The sequence below is a fragment of the Equus quagga genome, chromosome 4, assembly GCF_021613505.1.
Source record: "Equus quagga isolate Etosha38 chromosome 4, UCLA_HA_Equagga_1.0, whole genome shotgun sequence".
NCBI classification, from domain to species: Eukaryota; Metazoa; Chordata; class Mammalia; order Perissodactyla; family Equidae; genus Equus; species Equus quagga.
Window position 1 is genome coordinate 35487814 of NC_060270.1, and position 21300 is coordinate 35509113.

Below are 21300 nucleotides of genomic sequence, written 5' to 3' on the forward strand. Positions count from 1 at the left end.
AAAGCTGTGTGCTTTAAGATAAAGGAAAACGATGATCAACTTAATAAAATGAAGCTGATTGCTGATAAACATTGTTTCATATGCTCACTGGCCATTTAGTTAGTAATTATATCAAAAAAGAGCTTGATTTTTATTTCTAAAGTGAAAATTAACCCTCAGAGTATGTGTTAATTCTAATTGAGGTTTTCATAGTTTTTATATTAAGATGAAATTCAAGCAAGCAAAGCATTACCAGATAAACACTGGAGTAGCAGAAGTATGTTTTGGAAATTGCTCTTGGTTAATGAAATTAGTGGTAATAGAAATTTTCTTTAATGTTTATAAAATTCATAAAACTAAGCATATAACTTAATACTTTATTTATCAATAATCTTCATGTCCAGGCACATTTGCCATTTTATGAATTGACCATAATATATCTCAGGGGCATCCCATTTATAAAAGTATTTGTTGGATAGCTTTGTTAGTGGGAAGAAAAGGAAGTCAGACTTTTGAGAAGAATATACTGGACTAGGAAAATTAAAATGGAGAAGAGTCACTTTGTTGTTTCTTTGAGTTTCCGTAAGACATAATCTCATTCCTAAAGTCAGAGTTGTATTAAGTGCCAGAAAATGTTCTCTAAACAGGTCCCAATATGATATCATGGCAGAGAAATGCCACCTAGCAGGTGGCAAGTCAGGCTTAGCTAAATCTTTGCAAATTCAGGATTCTGCAGTAGCTTTCTGTCTTTCAGTCTACATACTGTAGCACCCTTTCTTGTGGATTAGAATTTATGTGTGTGTGTGTGTGTGTGTGTGTTTTGAAAACATTTCAAACTTAAAGAACAATTGCAGGAATCTGAATTCCCACATACCTTTTGTCTAGATTCATCAATTGTTAACATTTTGCTACATTCACTTTACCACTCTCTATATAGTATTATTATTTTATTTTTGCTCAACAGTTTAAGAGAGTAGGTTACAGACATCTTGGACCTTAGTCCTACATACATTAGCATGTATTTCCTAAAAACAGACATTCTCTTATGTAGCCATAATGCAAATGATTAAATTCAGGAAGTTTAACAATAGTACATACTATTATCTAATACACAGTCCTTATTAAAATTTTTGCTAATCACCCCAAAAATGTCCTTTATAATGACTTTTTTCCCAAACACAAGGTCATGCATTGCCTTTAGTTGTCACATAAGTTTTGTTGCCTTAGAACGTGTCACTTTTGTTGAGAATTAGTGGGTGGTCTTTTGACTCATCTCCTGCGAGCTTTGTTGAAGAAAAAAAGGACGTGGGGGATTTCAAGGTGGCTGCTTGCTAGAAAACCAAATTGCCCAGATCAGAGGGACTTTTTTAATCTTGAAAACTTTGTCTGGGTTTTGTTGTCTTGACTCAGCAAAGTCTATAATGCAGCAAGGCTTGGTAAGCATTAAAGGGGGTACTGAAGCTTTGCTTTATTTCATAATCCCATTTGTTTTTCTAGAAACCATCAATAGCCTCTAAATGACTGACTCAATTTTTGGATCCTATTCTCATGACTAAGCAAATGTTTGATTTGAAACCAGCCCAGTATAAATGTCTCTGTGCCTCTAACTCTCTCTGGCTGTTCCTGGATTTCAGTACTGGGGAAACCAATCTATGCTCCAAAAATGTCTAAAACTGGAACCAAGGTAAGAAAACGGTCATGCTGATTTTTGGCCTACCCATCTTCTTTTCACTTAATAATACACTGAAGGAAACATGGAGAAAAGCTTTTGCTTCTTTGCCTAGAGGTGAGTATGATAGTGGTTAGAAGGCTGGAATTGGGAGAAAAGATTAAGAAATGCTTATTATATTTTCTACTCTAACTGAATTACCAGTTTATTAAGGGTTTATCTTTATGGGTGGTGTTATGTTGAATAATATACAGGTATATAATGTATAAATCATCATGATTTCTGCCTTCCAGCAACTAATATTCTATGCATTTCCATAGACATAGTACGTGCTGATAAGAGGACTCTGTGGAGTAGAAAACTTTTAGTATTCAATATGTTTTGTGAAATTTAGCCTCAACCATTACTATTCTAAAAGGCCAAGGTGGATGGACCAATCACGTGAATTAAACGCCACATATCCCCTGTAGGCAAGCAGTTACCTGTATCCCTTTCCCCAAATAAAGTGCTTAAGTTAGGAAAATTGCCTCTAAAATACTTGATTCACAATTGTTGGACTGGAACTTGATCTCTCAGGCGGGCTTTGGGAAGAGGGCAGCTACCTTCATTCTCTGTTAGCTCTTCCACTGAGCAGAGTGTCTAAGGCAAAGCCTGATCTCCCCCCTTACTTTTAACTTTGAAATTTTTCAAACCCATTGAATCTTAATAAACAAGAGATGTTGAACAAATACTTGTATATCCTTCACTTCTGTTCTTCGACTGTTGTCATTTTGCCCTATTTGGTCTCTCTCTGTCTCTCTCTTTTTACTAAACCATTTGAAAATAAATATCAGACAATACTTTTGCTGTAAGTATTTAGACATGTATCTCCTAAAAACAAGGGCATTCCCCATATAAACGTAGTATCATTGTCATGTCCCCTAAATTTATCGTAAACATAATACCTAATATTCAGACTATATTTAAATTTCCAATTCCTGCCAAAAATGTACCACATGACTGGCTTTTCCCCTGATCTAGGACCCAATAAAGGGTCATGCATGGTATTTCACTGTCGTTTCTCTAGCCTCGTTTTTTTCCTTTAGTCTCTTTTATATAGAGTAGTCCTCCTACCTTTCTATTGTTGTTTGAGACATGGAACATTTTTCAAAGTCTGGATCAGGTGTCTTAGGAAGTCCCAAAATCTGGATTTGTCTGATTTTTTCCTCTTGTGTAGACTCAATAGTCTTTGGCAAGAAAGTTACACAGGCAGTGTCAGGTACTTCCCATTGCGTCATGTCAGGAGGCACCTGTTAACTTGTTCCGTAGCTGGTTAGTGCCTAATTTTTTTTCCATTTAGAAAATAGAACTAATAATCATGCTTGTCATCTAGAAAGTTTAGAGAGAAAGATGAGACAGTGTCTTTAGTGCTCTGAGGTTCTTGAAAATATGCCATGCAAATCCCACTAAAAAGAATTTGAAGTCCATAGAGGGATATCCATATGCTCGAGGGAAAACTGTTCCAGAACCATCTATGAAAACATCCCCAGCTTTCGCAGATTTCTGTAGTAATAGTGTGCTCTCTTTTGTTTCTTGTAGCTGGGCTGTTCACTTAAATAACTTTTGCTTGCTAGGCTAAAGGAGATAGTAAATTATCTCTTACTGTTTCTCTTACTGCTTCTCCCTTTGCTAGCAATTTAATCAGAAGAGTTATCAGCTTGGCAAAAGCAATACGTTTTACTAAGTTTGTTTTTGTTACCTTTGGGATGCTCAAGACATGGTTCTTTCTGCTGTGTTGGATTAGTAAGCTATTTTTCAAAAAACTTGAGAGGAATTTTGTAATAATTTCTAGGAAAAATCTCCTGCACATTTCTTAGCCTTCTCTACAAAATTTTTTGCCCAAGAGTCCAGACCTTCTCTGGGCTCACCACGGAATGAATTTCATGGTCCTTCTACAAACGGAAATTGAGTGGAGGTGCAACATTCTCTGGGCCCTGAGATTTGGAAGGTCTCCCACTGGAAGGAGAGCCTGGTCCTGGTGCTCAGTAATGGTTCCGTGTGCTTTGTTTCAACCTTGGGATGGTCGGCTGCTCTGCTGGAAGGATGAACAGCAAGGGGGCCTTATAGAACATCGTGGATCCTTCCACTTCTCAGATACTGATGTCAGTCAGGTGCATGTGCAGAGGCAGTGAGTGAGAAACAATAAAGAAGATGATATTAACTTAATTTCCTGTAACATACCCCTTGCAAAGCCTCTTTTTTGGTGAATAGTTGACCAAAAACCAAAGGTAAATTGAATGAAGGAGTTTAGAATCTATCTGTTCTTAGAGAAGTTACCTTGATTTTCCTGAAGGTCTTCCCACAGGTTTTGAGAAAAGCCTCACAGACTCAGGGTCAGTCTTGTTCCACTTCTAAGAGAGTAGATGGTGTGTGCTGACCAGAGCTAGCCGTGCAGGGAGGAAGACGGCAAAGGGAGATAAGGTAAAATAAAATGACCCACAGATTACTAACTAGGAGTTTTGCACTGCAATCCACTCACTTGCAACTAACATGTAACTAGTGAGTGACCTTAGGCAAGCCATTTAACTTCTTTATCTGTAACAACTATATTGGCATTATTGGCAATTATGAGCCAGCTTTAAACTAAGTGCTTTATCGGCATTGTCCCACTGGACCCTCAGAACAAGCTTCTGCAGTGCATATCGTTATCCAGTTTACAGATGAACAGCCTGAGCTTTAGAGACGTTCAGTGGCCTGTCCAAAGTCACAGAGCTAGTAACTATAGCTAGTAACACAGTGGTGCTGTGGTTTTGTTTTCTTCATCTGTAAACTGGGATCCCATGTACCTCTAAATCTGTGCTATGCTGAAATGGGAAAGTGAGATGGAAGAGAGAAATTTGGGGAGGGAAGAAACAGATGAAGTACATGATTTAGGATTGGGAAGGGGTAAGGAAGCTTTTAGGGACAAGAGAATGGAAGAGTTGAGAGGAATGGGAAGGGTGGCGGGGGGCAGGGAATTAAGGTGGAAGGAAATAACTATTAGTGTTATTATCTAGAAAGACTCACCTGGGGTAGAAAAGAACGAGGTTTTAGGCCCGTTTGCGAGCCATTCTTTGTTTCTTCCTCTCCTTCATTCCCTACATCTAATTAGTCACCGAATCTTACATTTCTTCTGCTTCCTCATTGTCATTACATTGCAGTGCCCTTTGGTTGGCCCTCATCATCTCTCACCTCGCCCATAGCAACCATCCATTTCCAGGCACAGGCACAAACCTCTACACTACATTTCCAACACAATCACCAGAGGGATTCTAGCATGGCTCTGTGTCACTTGTCTGGCTGTATGTCCTAATACTTCACCACATACTCAGTATGCACGAGGCTTAATGAACTATTTGTCCCTATTAAGGGCATGTCCTTTCACTCCTTTCCTTTGAACAGGCTGTTCTTTTTCCTTTGCCTCTGAAAAACCTCCACTTATCCTTCAATGCTCACCTCAAAGATCCTCTCGCGACTCAGCCTGCTCCTTTCGTCTGAAATGGCTGACATGGTTTTGTCCTTTTAAACCGATAAAGTAAGTTAGCCACGAGGTGGCAGCATAACGCCAGGGAATTAACTGCTGGACTCAATTACACCTGCGATTTCAGTTTAACTAATAGCCTAATGTTGACCTCAGTTGTGGAATTATAGAACAAAAAAGGGCAAACTCTGTAGTCCATTTGGTCTAGTGGTTTTCAGACACTGCTTCATGAAGCCCTAGGAGTTCTTGGGAATTCCATCTCTTGTTTCAAACAAAAAAGTTTTATTTTGCAGCCAAGGCTTCCAATCTAGTCTAGTCCTTTTGTTTGACAAATGAGAAGCCGGAGCCCAGAGATATGGCTTCGCTAAGTGATGGAGCTGCCTGATTGTAGAGCTGTAGCTCTAGGGCACAGGTTTATTATTTCCTGTTTCTTGGGGTTGCATATTTTCCAGTGCTGTCAGAGGTCTCAGAGGTTTACCCCAAAGATTGTGGTAGAAACTTGGTAAGAGTTTGAAACAAAGGACATTCTTGCCTTGTCATTTTGTTACTTTGCAACTGCTCTGTTGGCAGCAAAATAATAATACAGAAAATAATATGATATATTTTCATGTGTGTGTTCTATATCCATCTAAAATAAGCTGTCTAAGCTAAGGTCTATGTTTTATTTTTTTTCTGTATATCTTCCATATCACCTAGAACGAGTTTTTGCATTTGGAACTCACTCGTCTTCATCAAACATTTACTGAGGGTTTGTCAAGTGCTGGGAATGGGTCCATAGCTTAAATAAGGCTTGACCCTTGCCCATGGAAGAAGTCTAGTAGGAGGCTGATGGGAGAGACAGCTATATAAGTGGATAATTTATGATGTAATGTGGTAAGTACAGTGAGCTGTGGGAGCAAAAAGAGAAAGCAATGAACTGGAGTCTGAAACTGCTGGTTTATGTTAGAGCACTCTTTCGTTTTGCTTTATTTTAAGCCTTCAGAAAGTACTATTGTTGACAACCACATTTGTCTGCCAGAAGGTAAATGTTGTGAAGTTAGGTAGAACTAGACCTTTCCTCCTCAAAATTGAGCAGAAAGGAGTGTATAAAGTAGGAAATGTGTTCTTAATTTTTATTTTCCTATGAATAAAGCCACCCAACTCCTCCGTTCTTCTCTTTATTTGCCCTGTACTTCAGATTACTTTCTATGAAGACAAAAATTTTCAAGGCCGCCAGTATGACTCTGATTGCGACTGTGCAGATTTCCACGTGTACCTGAGTCGCTGCAACTCCATTAGAGTAGAAGGAGGCACCTGGGCTGTGTATGAAAGGCCCAACTTTGCTGGGTACATGTACATCTTACCTCGGGGTGAGTACCCTGAACACCAGCATTGGATGGGCCTCAACGACCGCCTCAGCTCCTGCAGGGCTGTTCGCCTGGTGAGTCTGGAGGGTAGGCTTGCTCGCACGTGCTTGCACTCTCTCGCTCTCTCTCTCTCTCTCTCTCTCTCTCTCTCTCTCTCTCTCTCGCTCCCTCTCCTTAAGGGGTGGTTGTCTTTTGTTGGCTGCTAAGGCTTAAATAAAATCTAAGGTCAGTTCATCACAGACTGAACATACTAGTCATTTCTATGGCACCTCCTCTACCTCTTGAGTATTTTAAAAAATTAAGTTTTTCTTATTGAAAGTCAGCTGTTTTAGTCAGTGCAGAGTGAGGACAGAAGTTCAGATCCTCTAGCACTCGAGATGGTGGGTTCTGACCCATGCTGTTCTCTGAGTCCTTGACCTGCTGGTTATTTCCATAATGGTTGCTGTTCATTTCCTCCTGTGTTTTTCAGTCTAGTGGAGGCCAGTATAAGATTCAGATCTTTGAGAAAGGGGATTTTAATGGTCAGATGTATGAAACCTCTGAAGATTGCCCTTCCATCATGGAGCAATTTCACATGCGAGAGGTCCACTCCTGCAAGGTGCTGGAGGGTGCCTGGATTTTCTACGAGCTACCCAACTACCGTGGCAGGCAGTACCTCCTGGACAAAAAGGAGTACCAGAAGCCCATCGATTGGGGTGCAGCTTCCCCAGCTGTCCAGTCTTTCCGCCGCATTGTGGAGTAATGACATGGATGGGGCCAAATGCTGGCTGGCCTTGTCATCTAAATAGGCATCATAAATAAAACAATTGGCATGCATTCTGCTGTTGACTGTAACGCCTCTCCTTAAACGCTTAGGGACCAGCAGAGGAGCGCCCACCATAGTGGGCAGTTACACAAAGCAGCTCATCCTTCAGTTTACCAGTCTGTATCTTTGTGCCAAACGAAATGGGACTGCATTAAAAGGTTAGAAAATCACAGTGCTGTGTAGTGGTTCTTGTTACTTAAGTTCTGTATTAATTCAACAAGTACAATAAAAATAGCTGCCATGATTGAATGCCTTCATTATTCCATTTTCTCTTTTCAACAACTATGTAAAGAGGTGGTTTATCTGTATTTTACAAATAAGGAAACTGAGGCTTAGAGAAATTAAAAACTTGCCCAAGTTCACCAGCTGGTGAATGGAGGAAGCAGGATTTTGCCCAGGTTATTTATGTTTCCAAAGCCCTTGTTCTTTTCTCTTTATTTCCAACTCATTCATTCAACACACATTGGCTGAGGATGTGTGTGCATAATGTAATTACGAGATCCTGAGAAATTAAAAAGGTGGAAAAGACAGGGTCCCCCTGAAGGTCTGATTGAGGACACAGAATACCTATCAAGAACAGCCAGGGAAAACAGGGCTATGACTGTAATAGTAGAGCCAGGAGTCACCTACTCCTTGTTGAAGATCCAGACTCCTGTGTCAGTTACTTCTCAACCCTTAAGTTCAGTTTTTCTGTAAAAAGAATTTGTCCGTACTTTACAATAATTGAAATGGAGTTTTGATGCTCACTTACTTTGGGTAACGCCTGAGGTTTTATCTTTCTCATCTTGATGAAGAGGAGAATGATGAGGGAAACGCAGCCTCACCAGGAACATTTAGTGAGCATCTGAGTGAACCTGGGGCCCTACTGAATACACCTTTTTTTTTTTTTTTGCTTTATCTCCCCGAATCCCCCCGGTACATAGTTGTATATCTTAGTTTCAGGTCCTTCTAGTTGTGGCATATGGGATGCCGCCTCACTGTGGCCTGACTAGCAGTGCCATGTCCACGCCCAGGATCCGAACCAGTGAAACCCTGGGCCGCCACAGCGGAGTGCACAAACTTAACCACTGAGCCACGGGGCCGGCCCCTGAATACACCATCTTTAAAAGAGGTGGCAAAGCCCATACCTCCCGGGAGCTTTCCTGAAAAGGACAAATTAGAATTGCTAAGGATGTTCCCTTTGTGTATGCTCTACTCTCTAGTGTCTAGTGCATACTCTCCCCCAAATATTTTTATTCATTTTGTTAACTTCCTCTGCCTTTTTTTGTGTTTGTCTTGAGTGAGAGATTTTGAGAAACTTGAATGAAAGTAAGCGAGGGAGACACGAGGGAGACCATTTGCTGAGCTGCAAAGAGCTCTGGACCTTGTCGCCCTGCCAGGAAGCTAACTTTCCTTATCTCCAAATGCTCACTCAAGTCCCGTTGAACAGAAATATTCCAATTCTTTGAAAGCCAGAAGGAGGACACTGAAAGACTAGCTGATGTCCAGACTACTGACGCTCATTTTTAGAGGCACAATTTCTTAAAGTGACCTGACAGATCCTGCCCTTCCTTTTCCACCGAGGAAACTGAGGACATGGTCACAGTGAGAGTCAGTGCCAGTCTCTTCTCACGTATCAACTGTTTCCATGTTCCAGTCTTTGGTGAGTTGGTCACAATCTGTTCAAAACACCCAGAAAAGCAGTTCTGGCAGCAGGAGAGGAAAACAAATGTCAGAATGACTAATGGCAGTCTCAGAGAAGTAGAAGATGGCCTTTGACAGATCAAACAGAATTATCGTTTGGGGATGTTATATGCCTCTTGGTTCGTGCCCTGATCCAGAACAAGGTTGCCACCATTATCCCCAGCTATAGACACATCAATCAACTTGCACTTAAAAGGAATTTTACTAGCAATTGATATTAGAGATCAAAAATACTTCATGCCCTTATCTATCAATCAATCCCAGTTCTGGTAGAACATTCTGCTGTTAGAGCAAGAAGCTGGCATCCCATCTGTCAAGCGCATCTAGAATAGCACCTGGCTTGTTATTCAGAGTTACTAACTTTCTTTACCTTTTATTGCTTTGTCACTCTGGAATGGGGACTCTCAAGAAATTAGGGCAAGGGCTTACTTAGACCATTTTAGCCCTGTTCCATCCCAAGCATTCCTATGAGACAAGTCTTCGAATATTTCCCAAATATAGAGCCCACTTCCTCAAAATGCAACATCAGGAGCTCCTATTTAAAGCTTCTAGGATAGGGTTGCCAGATTAAATACAAGACAGTATCAGCAAATCCCAAGTATTGGGACAAATATAAATACAGTATAAGTATGTCCCATGTATTGTCATTTGTCTGAAATTCAAATTTAACTGTACATCCTGTATTTTTATTTACTAAATCCATCAACCCTATACCTGAAGGCCAAGGCAAGTTACACATGAGTGTCATGGGGCAAAAAGCACAGGAAGTGGTGCAGGAAAACTGGAGACATGCCCTACAGAAGGGCATCTAATACAATTTTTAAGAAGACACTGTGAGCCCACAAAATGTGTCTGCAGCTGGATTTGGCCTTTGGACCACCAGTCCCCAATATAGGCTTGTTGGAGAGCTCTGAATATCAGGAAATATTCCTTACATTGAGTCAAAATCTGCTCCCTGTAACTTTCAACCCGCAATCCTAATTCTGCTTTCCCCCTGGTTCTTCATTCCCAAGATAGCCCTTTCGATCTTTAAAGATCCTTCCTGTTTGCCTCCATGCTCTCATTTCTAGGCTGAGCAGTTCCTATTCCTTCCATTGTTCCTCTCTTGGTGTGGTTGGCTCCCAGACTCCACCATCCTGGCGCCTCTCTTCGGTGCTGACTGTGGATCAACTTTTCCCCACTGTCTTAGCTATAGTCTGACCAGACCACATCTGGAGGATTGTGTTCAGTTCTGTCACCCTCCTTTCTCAGATATATCTAGTTCTTGACTAAGCTCAACTCTCCTTGTGCCCTCCCACCAGCCCTGATATGGGCCTGGCCCCCGAGTCCCAAGAACTAGCACCCCAGTTCAAGGGTTAGAGAGTTCCCTTCCCCTTTGGGGAATTAGAGAGAAATGGATTCAAATCCTGCCACTTCCACATGGTAGCTCTAAGTCACATAATCGAATACGTATAACCTCAATTTTCTTATCTGCAAAACAAAGAGAACACTTTGTAGGCATTAAAATGAGATAAAGTATGAAAAATATGTAGCACATATGTCGATTCTGATTATTTGCAGTAGTTTTATTCTATGCAGTCTGTGAACACTGAATAACAAGTACTGAACTATCACTCCCAGAGGAAATAAACGGTTAGGTTCCTGTGAGCCTCTGGTCACAACGTTTTTGTTTACTGATTGATACATAACTTTTTAGTGTGTGTTTCTGTCTAAAGACACCTTATTTAATATATAGTGTTGATTCATTGACATCAAGCTCATGGCCAGCTCCTACCTGGATGAGGTTTGTCTAACACACGTATTTTCTCTGTAAGGCACACTGCAGGCTTCTTGTGCTTAGGAACACTAGTCAGCACCTTCAGGTCTACATTTGGGGTTGTTCTATATAGTGAAATCACCAACCAAAAGAAAAAGGATGCAAAAAACATAGAACTAAATAGACCGCAAAAAAGACATTTTATGGTATGAGAGCTGAAATGAGAAGGCGGAGCATTTGTTCAACCTCAGCTGGGAACATGTGCATCGGACGACTCAAATTTTTTGCTTTTCTGCGCATGTCCATGAATGACATTGAAAGCACTGTCAGTAGTGATTTGGGGATTACAAACAAATTTTAGTGAGTGGGAGAATTCACAAATACAGAATCTATGAATAATGAAGATCACCTGTACTTTACCACCATGGCTAACATGTTAGTACCATTTCCTAGTACTTGAGTACCTCTGTTACCAATTGGTTTGATTTTTTTGTTTTGTTTGATTTTTCACGTGTTCAGCTTTTTTCTGCCTCTTTCTATCCCCCAATTGTTTTCAGAAAAGCATCTCTGCATTTTTGGCAGATGCCTCGTATCTGGGAAGAAAAACATCAGAATCATCCAACCCATCCCACTGCTTTGACAAAGAGCCACATTTTTATAGGAATCTGGCCTTCTCTTAGCTCTCCCACATGCCTCCCTCCTGGTTCCAGCTCCTACCAGTTCCAGGGGCAGTAGGTTTGTCCCTTGAGTTCACACAAATCCCCCTGTTTTCCACCTTCTACCTGGTCTCTCTTATTTGGGGTCTCTCAGGTGACAGAGGGCAGTGAATCGCCAAGCTCTCCTTCCTCCCTCTGGCTGACCAGCTTCTGGTACACACAGGAGAGAAAGATCCTTGTAGGTGTGACTTCAAGGCAACGGCAGCCTCTCTGTCCTCAGACACCACCCACCTCTACCTCTTCACGCAAGCCTCAAACTTTAAAGTCGGGGAAATTTAGAACTGGGGGGCTGGGGACTTCCCTGTACGCCGTAGCGGCGTGGTGAGTCAGGGTCACCAACCCCAGAGTACAGACAAGAAATTAGGCCTCGGAGAAGCTAAACAAGGTGTCCAAGGTCACTGGCTCCAAAGCTCCTGCTCTTTTCACTGCATGTGCAGCTTCTGCTTCTCAGTCTTCACAAGGCAGAACCACGATACCTTGGTCAGTTTTAGCATGAGCTATTTGTTTTTAAATAGTTTTATTGAGATATAATCCACATGCCATACAATTTGCCCATTTAAAATTCACACCTGTTTAAAGTGTACAACTAAATGGTTTTTGGTGTATTCACAGATATGTGCAACCATCATTTCATCACCTCAAAAACATTTTCATCGCTGTAGAAAGACACCCTGTACCCTTTAGGGATCACCACCCTGTCTCTCCATCCCCTCCAGTCCTGAGAAATCACTAATCTACTTTCTGTATGTATATGTTTACTTATTATATAATAATTTACGTATTATACTAAAAATATATGTATTTACATGTATATAAGTATTTACATATTTTTTTTTTCTGGATATTTCATGTGAATGAAATCACATGTTGTCTTTTGTGTCTGGCTTCTTTCACTTAGTAAAATGTTTTCAAGGTTCATCCATGTTGTAACATGTATCAGTGCTTCATTCCATTTTATGGCCAAATAAATATTCCATTGTATGGATATTCCACAGTTTGCTTATCCATTCATCAGCTGATGGACAGTGAGTTGTTTCCACATTTTGACTATTACAAATAATATTGCTATAACCATTCATGTACAAGTTTTTATGTGGACATATATTTTCATTTTTCTCAAGTACCTACCTAAGAGTGCAATTGCTAGGAGCGTGAGCAATTTCTTCTTAAATGCTGGCAGCATGTGAGGCCTTGAAGCCACACAGACCTAGACTCAATTCCAACTCTCCTACTTTCTAGTTGTAGTATTTCAGGCAAACACACCCCTCTTAGTCTGAGTCTTCTCACATGTGAAATAGAGATAATTATATCTACTTCCCAATGGTCTTGTTGGCATTAGATAAGACAATAAGAGGAAACACTTAGCCCAGTGAATGACCCAAAGGAGTAGGTGCTCAGTGAAGGCAGCTATTCTAAAATCTCCAAAATACAGAAGCCCCACAGGAGCAGGCATGCGAGGAGTTGGTGGTGGTGAAAAGTCAGGAACCAGTGAGCTAGTGGTCTCTCCAGCCCCTCCCCGCTTTAATGATCTTTAAGGATCAGGGACTCAGGTGTTTGTGAGTGACTTTATGAGATCCTGTCTTGTGAGCAGGCAGAGGGAGGAGGTGGGGTCATGGAGGGGAGGCGATGGAGGGGCTGCAGGGAGCCAGAGAACTCTGTGCAGCTGAGGGGAGGAGCTGCTTGCACAGAAAGAGGAAGTTCATCTCCCTCACTTCATTTCTGCCAGGCCCGGTGCTGCCCGCTTGGTCTACTCTTATCTCTGCTGAACGATCTCATTTCCTTTCACTTTGGTGAAATGGTTTCCCATTTCCCCAGCACCAGTGTGGCCCTTTGTGAGTCAGCAGCCAGAGGGGCTCAGCACCCTGGTTGAGTGGTTCTGGAATTGATTAGCTCTGGGGGAAATCCTGCCAGCATTTTGCCCCTTGGGAGCACAGCAAGCAGAGATTTGTTCCCATTGTTCGTGCCCCACCTCCCTGAACAGGCCACATTAGCCTGTCCACTGAACCGTGGGGCCAGACAATGGTGGGCCTGGCTGTAGTGCTGACCTCCGCATTTTCTCAGTACACACTGGATGGTTTGCCTGAGTTCACAGTAAACCCGATGACCTGACTAGACTAGTACTCCAGGACCCTGTACTCAGGACAGAAAGAGAAATCTTTAGACTGTTCAAATCACTTTTCCCGTGAGCAGGAGGAGGGGAGGGCCTGCCTGCAGGTTGGTTATAAAGTAGAAATAGAAGTATCCCAACCACTAGCCAGCTTTTGGGGCCTCCTCTAAAGGCCAGGGGTCCTTGTGGTTGTGAGGGAGTCATATTTTCATGCTGCTCAGCAGCAGCTCACACTGCATGTGCTATTTCAGAGTTTGTAAAGCCCTCACCATGGTTGTGTGAGACAAGGAAGATAGTTACTGTTATTCTCATTTTACATATGCAGAAACTGAGTCACTGAAAGGCTATGTAACTTTAGGGGGGATTATAGACTACCTAAACCCCCATAGTCAAGAGCAGTCTTTGGGGTAACATATGTTCATGCCAAAAGTCTTCCCCGTGATATGACAATTTTTAAAAAGCCATTTCTGCTACTGGCCTGGTGGCACAGTGGTTAAGTTCACATGCTCCACTTTGGTGGCCCGGGATTCCCCGGTTTGGATCCCGGGTGTGGACATACGTACCTCTTGTCAAGCCATGCTGTGGGAGGCATCCCACATATAAAATAGAGGAAGATTGGCATGGATGTTAGCTCAGGGCCAGTCTTCCTCAGGAAAAAAAAGAGAGAGGAGGATTGGTGGCAGATATTAGCTCAGAGCTAATCTTCCTCAAAAAAATAAAAATAAATAAATAAAAAGCCATTTCTTACGTTTTTATCACAGGTATAAGGCATACTTTCAGGGTAAGTGACTCCTATGACTTCATGTAAGGTTAGTAACATACCAGCGGGAGCTGGAGTGCTGGTCTGGGAGGAACGTGTGAGTCCCTGTGAGTATGCATCAGAAAGATGAAGAGAAATGCGTTTTGTTTATTCCATGTTTTGTATTGTCTTCAACCCTTCTGCCTTCTGTTTTTCTGGTTTCCAGTTGGGCCCTGCCATAATGAAAAGACACATATGGCAGATCTATCAAGCAAAATGGAGGCTTGACATCTTATCCTTCAGGCATATTCCCCTATAAGCAAATCCAATCTGTGAAAAATTTCAAATTTGCAAAACAAGTAAATTAGGGGGAAAATATTCACTTTAAAATGGGACTATGGGACTCCTTAAAAAAATGCACATTTAAAATTTCAGCAAAAATTCCATGTTGATAGAGGGTTTACTATCAAAGAGTTGTGTGTTAATGAGAGAGAATCCATTGGGTGGTGGAAGTGGAGGTACACCCAGACTCATCAACAGAGATTCCCTAAGTCTGGGACATCCGCATCCTGTCTCAGGCCCTGGAAAGAGGACTCCTTCCCTGACTTGGGGCCTGCACGGAGGAGGCCTACAAATCACAAAATACAAAACGTTTTCTGTCTTTTCTGTCTGATTTTCTGTCTCTCTCTGTCTCTGTCTGTCTGTCTGTCTCTCTGGTTTAGTAGCCAGCAGTAAAGGGTAATCACAGGAGAGGGTCACTTGGGCTGAAATGGACCCCTAGACCAGGGAAGAGGGAGAAAATCGCAGCATCTGCCCTGGGAAACCAGAGAAAGAGGGGCCGGTTGATTGATTTACTTATTTAGGGGTTAGCTTTATTACAGTATAATTTGCAAATTATAAAATTCACCCTTTTTAAACTGTTTAGTTTGACGAGTTTTAGCAAACGTATACAGTTCTGTAACTACCAACCACAATCAAGATACAGAGCATTATCATCATCCAATCAAATTCCCTTATGTCCTCTGCAGTTAACGCCCGCCCCCCTTCTGCTCTGGCAACTGATCTGTCTTCTCCCCGCCTAGCTCGCCTTTTCCAGAGTGCCGTGTAGGTGGAATCATGCAGCGTGTAGCCGTCTGTGCCTGGCTTCTTTCACTTAACATAACACTTTTCAGTGCGTTTTATGTGGTGTTGCATATATTAGTAGTTTCTTCTTTGTTGTTGAGTAGTATTCTGCTGTATGGATGTAGCATATTGTGTTTTCCCACGTACCAGTAGAAGGAGATTGGATTGTTTCCAGAAGTCCTGCTTTGTTTATAGTTGCTTCAAGTCACCCAAAGTGGGTATCTAGCCAGAGAAGTTTCCACAAGATAATTATGCTCTTTCCCTTCTCTCTACTTGGGTGACATAGTTTTGGGAGGTGCTTAGAACTGCCTGGAAATCCTGAGTTGGTAAAATGACACACAGGGAGGGGAACTTACCCGCCTCAGCTTCCTGGGGACCTTGACTGTGTCAGTTCCCTGTCCTGGGTTCAGAGGGTCTAGTCACAGCTGGCAGTCCTGGGCCCAGGTCCAGCTTGTGCCCCATCCTGCACCAGCAGATCTGAGCTGCCCCTCGGACTCACAGGTGGCAGGGCTGCCCCAGAGCAGAGCTCACCTCCTTTTGCCTCTGGGTTGCAAGGATGATGCTTGGGAAGAGGTTGGGAGGCCCTGGCTGGGAATGCAGGCTAGCTCTAAAAATAGCTTAATTTAGAGTTCCTAAATGTTCAGACATCTGGTATATGGGCCTCCATTTGTACTCTTGCTCCAGGCCTACAAATGTTAGCAAGGGCCTGCTCCTGCTTGTAACTGGGGAGGGCATCTGGGAGCTTCTTCCCACACTCTCATAAGCAAACGACTGCCTCGGCACCAGGGGCCCTCTAGTGGTTCAGAGGAATAAATTCTGTGTCTAAAAGTACCTGCTCTACTCTGAGTATAGCTTTTGTGTTGGGAGACTCTTACCTCATTATTCCATCTGGTCCCCCGAATGACAGCAGCTGTCAGGCCCGGAGAAAACAATCCGTGTTTGGCAGTCCTTCTCGGTGTCCCCAGTCAACTCCCTCACCCGCTCCCCACAGCAGCTGTCTTCTCCTCACTTCCCTGAAGCCCCCCCACCACAGGCCTGGTCTCTACAGATACCTCCACCTCCTGCTTCATGGAAAAGAGACTAGAGGGCCAGCATTCGCTCAGCCTCCTCCCCACTCCCGGCACATTGCTTCCTGTCTCTAAAATATCAGGGTTCCCTCACATTTTGTTCTTGGTCCTCTTCCCACTTGACTCTCCGATGGATTCAACTTCTCCTTCTCCATACATATGACTCCCAAATCTATGTCTCCAGAGCCACACTGTCACCTGACCTTCAGAACCCAGCCATCATCCTGTCCTCATCCTCTCTTCTCCCATATTCACTTGGTTACAAAATTCTGTCCAGTCTCCCCTCCAAGCATTTCTCCAAGCCTTCCTCTCTGCTCCCCCTCCCTGCCTTGAGCCTCAGCTCATGTCCTCAGTGTGTCCTCCCCCAGGCCTCCCAACCTCCCCTCACTCCCTGCCAATCCATCAGCGTCATTGCTTCCAGAGGATTCTTTCTCAAACACAGTGGTGATTGTGTCACTTCCTTAATTTAAACCCTTCTAATTAATCTTTCAGGTTCTGAGTGTTTTTTGAACAAAATCCAAACTTTCCAGACCGTGACACACGTCCCTCATGATACAGTACACTGTGCCAAGGGCCTCAATGGACAGTTGTGCAGTGTGAGCGCGGAGCCATCCAGCGAAGGGGAGGTGCTCAAGTGCAGCTGGAGCGAGGGGTCTGAGGAAGCCCCAGGCCTTCAAAGGGACGTCTTCTTTCTAATTGACATGAAGCCTCATCGCTTTCTACTCCCCCAGCTCCCTCACCACACCTCCAGTCTACTGCACTCCTAGTCAATCGTCAATCGCTGATAATTCTTCAAAGGTGTCGTGCTGTTTCCTGCTAGGGGGAATAACCCTGCCTAGCTTTTTGCTGTGAGTCTTCTCATCCTGTATACCAGCTGAGATGTCCCTTCAGGGGGATCTTCTCTGACAAAATCTCCCTTTCTTATATGCCTACACACCGCCCCTCCACGCTCCTGGACATTCCACCCTCGCCTCTATCACAGTCCTTGGTATCAAGAATCATAGTTAACTATCCATGTTTCTCTTCCTCTTTAGACTGTGAACTTCTTCAGGTCATGGACTGTCTTGTCCACATGTCACCAGGGTAGTTGTTCATTGTTACACAGACATTTATCATGCACCTACTACATGTCAGGTACTTTGAAAGGCTCCCCATCCTCCAAGTCTTACAGTACACTGATGAAAGCAAAAAGTTCCTTATGTGCAGGAACGAGTTAATAAACAGGAGGGACTTGGTCAGCCATGGAATCTAAGAAAAGTCAATGTTCAATTGACAAATGAGTAGGTGAGTATGTCCCAACGCTGCCCTCAGAAGAGGAAGCCTGGCCTAGTACCTTAAGATTTCATGGTCCCAAGGGCAGGAGCAAGTAGGAGGCACGCCTACGGTGGCTGGATTCACCAGCCTACAGCTGTCAACACTTGAGTCCTCTAATTCCCCCTGTTCTGAGTCCATGTTTTCCAGACAAACTTCTGATTCTGACTTGGCTTCCAAGCAATGTGACTCTTGTTGGTCATGAGGTCTTCAGAGTCCTGGTTCCTCTGGTAGTTATTACTCATCGTAAATTACCGACTTGGATGGGCCCATCTTCACTGTGCTGACAGAAGCTGGTTTCTGGGCTCACAAGGATGAAGGCCAGATCTTGAACCAAGACAACTTTACCAAAGCAATGAGAGACATTCTGTGAAAAATCTTGGGACACAGCATCTGCAGGAGGTGGCATGTCAATGGTGCTATGTAGCTAAGAATGAGAACATTTTTTATTTAGATAGACAACCTAGTGTAACAGTGTAATGGTATAGTAGTATTACTGTATTTACAGGAATAGTAAAACTATCTACCTAACTGTCATCATTTTCTACACACCCTTAAGCCCATTCAATTCTTGCGGCAATCCTCAGCTAGAAATGCAGAGAAGTTACAGGTGAAGAAACTAAAGATCAGAGAGATGAAGTAACAGGCCCACCATCACAGAGCCACAAGTGACAGAGCCCATTCAAACCCGACCTGCCCATTTTCTTTCCATTCCACCCACTACCTTACCATGCAAGACACCGTGGCTTCCCTCTCCAGTTTTGTGTCGTAGACGGGGACCATGAGCCTTCACCTACTCCGGTTCCAGCTGCTGCTTTAACTCAGCACTGACCTGCCACCACTGGTGGCAACACCCACTAGCAAAGGGACCCCCGCAATGGGAGCCATTCAGAGTTGGGTTCTTCAGACATTTTGATCAGCTCCGTGGAGTTGTACTCTTGTGGGCTGGCTTGTTTCTAGTGGATGGAGGTTTTTCTGCTTTTGTATAAAGACTGGCATAGACTTCCCTGTTTCTAAACAAAAAGAGTTGATATTTTAATAAACTTAAATATGATAAAAAATCATCTAAGGCTATGATAGCATGAGGTGTAAAGCCCCTGGGATGCTATTAGCAATTTGGCATTTCCATTTCTGATGGGAATGTCATTGCACTCTAGAAGCAGTGTTGTTATGATTAAGGCATTGTAACTGTAGAAAGTTCGAAGTGTGTACTTCAGCATAGGAACAAATGTAAATATCCCACCAGAACCAGCTTGTGTGCATAAGTTTTTAGTGGCTCCTCCTTCACAACTAACGTTCTAATCTCACTTTAAGGAACACCAAGAGGTTTCCTAGGATCACAGGCTATTTGAGCTGCTGGGGACATGAGACCATCCAGTCCATTGTCCTCCCTTGCAGATGAGGAATCTGTGGGCCAGAGAGGATGCATGACTTGTCCCAAAGTTCATCGGGGCAAAGCCAGGAGTAAGACCCAGGTCTTCCTCTCACCAGATCAGTGCTCTTCTCTCACACCATGCTGCCTTTATGTGCCCATCTCTGAGCTTCAGTTTTCCCCTTTGTAAAATGATGTCTTAGTCAGTTCAGGCTGCTGTAATGAAATACCGTAGATTGGGTGGCTTAAACAGCAAACATTTATTTCTCACCGTTCTGAAGGCTGAGAAGTCCAAGATCGAGGTGCCAGTAGATCCTGTTTCTGGTGAGAGCCCACTTCCTGGTTTGCAGATGGCCATCTTCTTGTATCCCCACACATGGCACTGAGGACTAGGCTTCAACATATGAATTTTCAGGGGACACAAACGTTCAGTCCATAGCAAATGGGAATCAACAATAGTTCTTGGATTTCAGGGTTGTGAGGATTAAATGAGATTGTTCATGTGAGTTGCCTTGTAAACTGCAGATAGCACACCAATGTCGGGAGGCAGTAGAGTGGAGTGGAAAGAGTATGTGGTTTAGAGACAGGCCTGGTGGGAATTCTCGGTTCCCACCTGCTTATCTAAGCCCCGATTTCTGTAAAATGAGATGATCCCATCTCCACATAAAGTTGTTAGGGGATTTAAATGAGATACTTTACGTAAAATTTTAATTCTGTGTCAAAATACTAAATACTAAATTCTCTGTCAAAGACAGAGAATACTAATTCTCTATTTTTCTTTTACTCTCCACCTTTTGAAGGGAGCACTGAAATCGGACATTTGAGAATATTGCTAGAAATAGAAGAATGTTCATTGTAACAGGAATTGACCCAAAACAAACACAAGGGGCCTTTCCTTTTCTAAGACTGCCTACCATTTCCAAAGGTGTCAGTTTAGTGGAGAACAGGCAGAAGTGACTTCCCATGAGGTTGACAAGATGTCAAGGGTTGACTGTCAAAATGAAAGCCTGTTGCTTCCGTATTCAAAGCAAGCGGGCTGTGCTCTTTGTGGGAGCCTTATTTGCTTATGTCAGGAAACACTCAGAGCTGCCATATTTATACCAGGGACGCTGTGGAAAGGGACACTATTGATTTCACTCCTTGGAGAGGGAGGGAGCAGGTATTGCCAGTCCTCCAGAGAGCTTTACTCCTCCGTTGTAGGGGACTGTGGTATCAGTAAGGGACGTTTGATCAGATTTCACAGTTTTTCCAACCTGTTCTTGGGCCCAAGGTGTCCTGCTTTCCTGTTATTCCTGTGTGCAGTTAATACTGTGTCTAGGAGGTTAAGAAAGGCCACGTTTACACCTAGTCCACAGGCTCTTTTGTTTGGGTCACCTGTGCCCTGGATATCAGCCTCGGCCAGAAGGAAGGTAAAGTCCACAAGTGACTCCAACCAGACGGAGGTGGGAAGGAAGGGCTAGCGTTATGAAGCTGTCTTGTTTGGGACAGCCTTGGTAAGCAGGTCTGATTCCTGCAGGAGGTGTATGTTGAATTAATCAGAGTTCTTCATGTTCTTAGTGTCAGAAACCCAACTCAAAATGGCTTAAACAAGAAAGAGAATCCATTGGTTCTCAAAGCCAGTAAGGACACAGGTGCAGCTCCCAGAGTAGAAGAAGGATAAAAATACCAGCTTGAGGGTCCAAGGTGGCCCCCAACTTCCAGTCTGTCTCTCCTCTCTGCCCGTTTGGTTCAGTGGGCATGTCGACCTCCCCTGTCTCCAGCAAGCAGACCCTTTGCAGTTTGGGGGGAAACACGGGTGCTACAGGTCAGGCAAGGATTCCTATTGGCCAGGACAGGGTCATGTGTACCCTTTGTCCAGGGAGATGATGTCCTTTACTAGGAGAAGGGGGCTGGCAACGTCCTCTCAACACATAGCAACAGTTACTAAGCCCTGTTTAATGGGCCTCTGCCATCGCTCTTCAGGGCGGCGTCCCTGCCATCTCATGTCTCTTGGGCCAAATGGCCTGCTTAAAACTTAAGTCAGAACAAAAATTTCCAGAGCTATTTTAGGAAGTTTTATGTAACCTGTTTGTATTTCACTGCACTGGCAGTTTATTCTTTCATTGGTTCATTCATTCACCCGACGTTCA

The 21300-nt window shown here is 43.3% G+C and overlaps 1 protein-coding gene across 1 annotated transcript; it reads left to right on the top strand.

Moving 5' to 3' along the window:
- Nucleotides 1-31: 31 nt before the first annotated feature.
- Nucleotides 32-7309, top strand: CRYGS (crystallin gamma S). Its single transcript, XM_046659409.1, has 3 exons — nt 32-1663; nt 6325-6567; nt 6963-7309. Exons 1-3 carry the CDS (start codon nt 1643-1645, stop codon nt 7233-7235), a joined length of 537 nt encoding a protein of 178 aa, XP_046515365.1. The 5' UTR covers nt 32-1642; the 3' UTR covers nt 7236-7309.
- Nucleotides 7310-21300: the final 13991 nt, after the last annotated feature.

Excerpts from the sequence above, each read along its gene's own strand:
- CRYGS (XM_046659409.1), top strand. The coding sequence starts at position 1,643 with ATGTCTAAAACTGGAACCAAG. Across the intron at positions 1,664-6,324 it reads TGTCTAAAACTGGAACCAAG|ATTACTTTCTATGAAGACAA; the intron begins GTAAGAAAACGG and ends CCTGTACTTCAG. Across the intron at positions 6,568-6,962 it reads CCTGCAGGGCTGTTCGCCTG|TCTAGTGGAGGCCAGTATAA; the intron begins GTGAGTCTGGAG and ends TGTGTTTTTCAG.